Consider the following 2,051-nt stretch of genomic DNA (forward strand, 5'->3'; position numbering starts at 1 on the left):
TTCGCCGAATGCGGAAGATGTCCCGGGATCTACGCGCGAGGCATCGGGACGACCGTGCCGAGCTTCGAGTAAGCGTCGCGCACCGTCGAAGGTGTCGAAGAGCGTCGAAGGCGAAATCGAAGTGTTGGGAGACTGAGTCGAAGTGCCGGGCGGGATGCGAGTGCCGAAAAGAGGTGTATCGGGGCCCAGCGGGGCTCGGCGCCTATCATCTCCTCCCTATTGAAATTTGGACCGCCCTCGGTCCTCCACGTGATGCGAGAAGCGCGATGGTCGTGAACGGATCGAAGCGGCTTGACAACCCGCGTCGGTTTCGAACGCCACGTGGCCGGCGCTAAACGCTGGTCGGAACGGGGTTATAAGCAGGGTAGACTTAGCCTCATTTTCCCCATCCCATCGTTCCTTCGTCGCTACCTCGTCGCCCTCTCTCGCATACTCGCTGCTTCCACGATGTCTGCTCGTTCCGCCACCCCTGCCTCGACGCCTTCGCTCGTCAACCGCCGCCTCGCCTCGCTGCTCGTGGTCCTCGAGGCTCCACCGACCGCTGACGCCGCGCTCGACGTGGTCGAAGAGTGGGCGCAGGATTTGTCGCCGCTCGTGGTAAGTCGCTCGTAAATCTGCCTAACCCAACTAACCCTTTGTTTTCGAACAGCTCTCCTATCGCAAGGCCTTGGGCGCCATCCGCGATGAGGAGACGGAGCTGCGCGTCGCCGCCGCCGTCAAGCAACTCGCCGAGCGGGCGTCGGAGTCCTGGGTCGAGTGGGCGCGCGGTGACTGGCCAGAGCTCGCGACCGCCATCGATGCCGAGGTCGAACGACGCCTCGAAGAGCAGAAGCGCCTCGCCGAAGAGGAAGCACGACGCGTCGAAGAGGCCGCGAAGCGTGCGAAGGCCGCCGAGGAACGTCGCCTCGAAGACGAACGGCGTCGAAAGGACGAAGAGGAACGGCGCCTCGAAGACGAACGTCGTGCGCAAGAGGCCGCCGATGAGGAGTTGGCGCGGATCGCGGCCGCCGAAGGCCTTCTCTCTGACCCCGCGCCTGCCGGTGTCGACAAGGGGAAGGGGCGCGCGAGGGTTGACGAGGAGGTCACCGAGTTGTCGGACGACCCTTCGGTCGTAAGTCTTCTTTTCTCTGTCGTCGTTTGATCACTAATCTCTCTTTCGTAGAAGACTCCTCGGACGCTCGAACGTCCGTTCGCGATGACAGAGGTCGATATGGCCGCCGCGGCGATTGAGAAGCGTCAGGCCGGACAAAAGGTACGTTCGATGCTCCGTCGAGTCATTTCGAAGCTAACTCTTCGATAGTGCGATCGTTGCGCCGGCTACCGCTCGGCCCCGGTCGATTGCGTGTGGGCTGAGAACGCTACGACCTGCGATAGGTGCGCGCAGTTTCAACAGGGATGCTACTTCGACAAAGTGTCTGTCCTGGGCAAGACAAAGAAGACGCGCGGCGGGGGATCAACCACCAAAAAGCGCAGTAAGTCGTTTCTTCTTGTCCTAGGCCTTCGCTGACGACTTCGTAGTTCGGCCGGCCTCTCCTGGGCCTTCGGTCGCGGACTCGAGTGGTTCGAAGAAGCGCCGAGTCGACGAGCCTCCGCGACCCCTTCTACGACGGCCTCTCGATGGGGCCAGCCGCCTGGGCCTCGAACAGGACGATCTCGACGCACTCGACCTCGACGATGAGTCTCGGGGCATCATTCGCGTCATCCGCGAGGAGCGCGCTCACATCGCTCGCCGTCGAGCGCTCCTACACGACATGGACCTCGACCTTCAAAAGATGGAGAAGGCCGCGCTTGCAAAGGGCGGAATCGGTTTCGTGCGCGGGGCTGTCGACGATGAGTAGGCGATGGCGCGGGTCGTCCTGTATCGTAGTTGTCTTCTAGTCGTAGAACATTGCGTAGATGGTCGAATGGACAATGCGGCCCTTGGCCTAGACGAAACCTAGCGGGAACTAAGAAATAACAGGAAATGAAAATAAGGGTGTTCGAAGTAAGTCGTAATGTGATCGAAGAACATAGAAAGTGAAATCGAAATGTTCATAGCGAGGGAAAATGGA

The 2,051-nt window shown here is 60.8% G+C and overlaps 1 protein-coding gene across 1 annotated transcript; it reads left to right on the forward strand.

Annotated features, from left to right (window-relative positions):
• Positions 1-447: 447 nt before the first annotated feature.
• Positions 448-1,838, forward strand: POSPLADRAFT_1063739 (hypothetical protein; the record flags this gene model as incomplete). The annotated part of the gene is made up of 5 exons (XM_024481715.1): positions 448-597; positions 650-1,111; positions 1,163-1,252; positions 1,301-1,472; positions 1,519-1,838. The coding sequence occupies 5 exons, from the start codon at positions 448-450 to the stop codon at positions 1,836-1,838; spliced, it is 1,194 nt and encodes a 397-aa protein (XP_024332489.1).
• Positions 1,839-2,051: the final 213 nt, after the last annotated feature.

The sequence above is a fragment of the Postia placenta genome (genome assembly GCF_002117355.1).
Source record: "Postia placenta MAD-698-R-SB12 unplaced genomic scaffold POSPLAscaffold_525, whole genome shotgun sequence".
NCBI classification, from domain to species: Eukaryota; Fungi; Basidiomycota; class Agaricomycetes; order Polyporales; family Adustoporiaceae; genus Rhodonia; species Rhodonia placenta.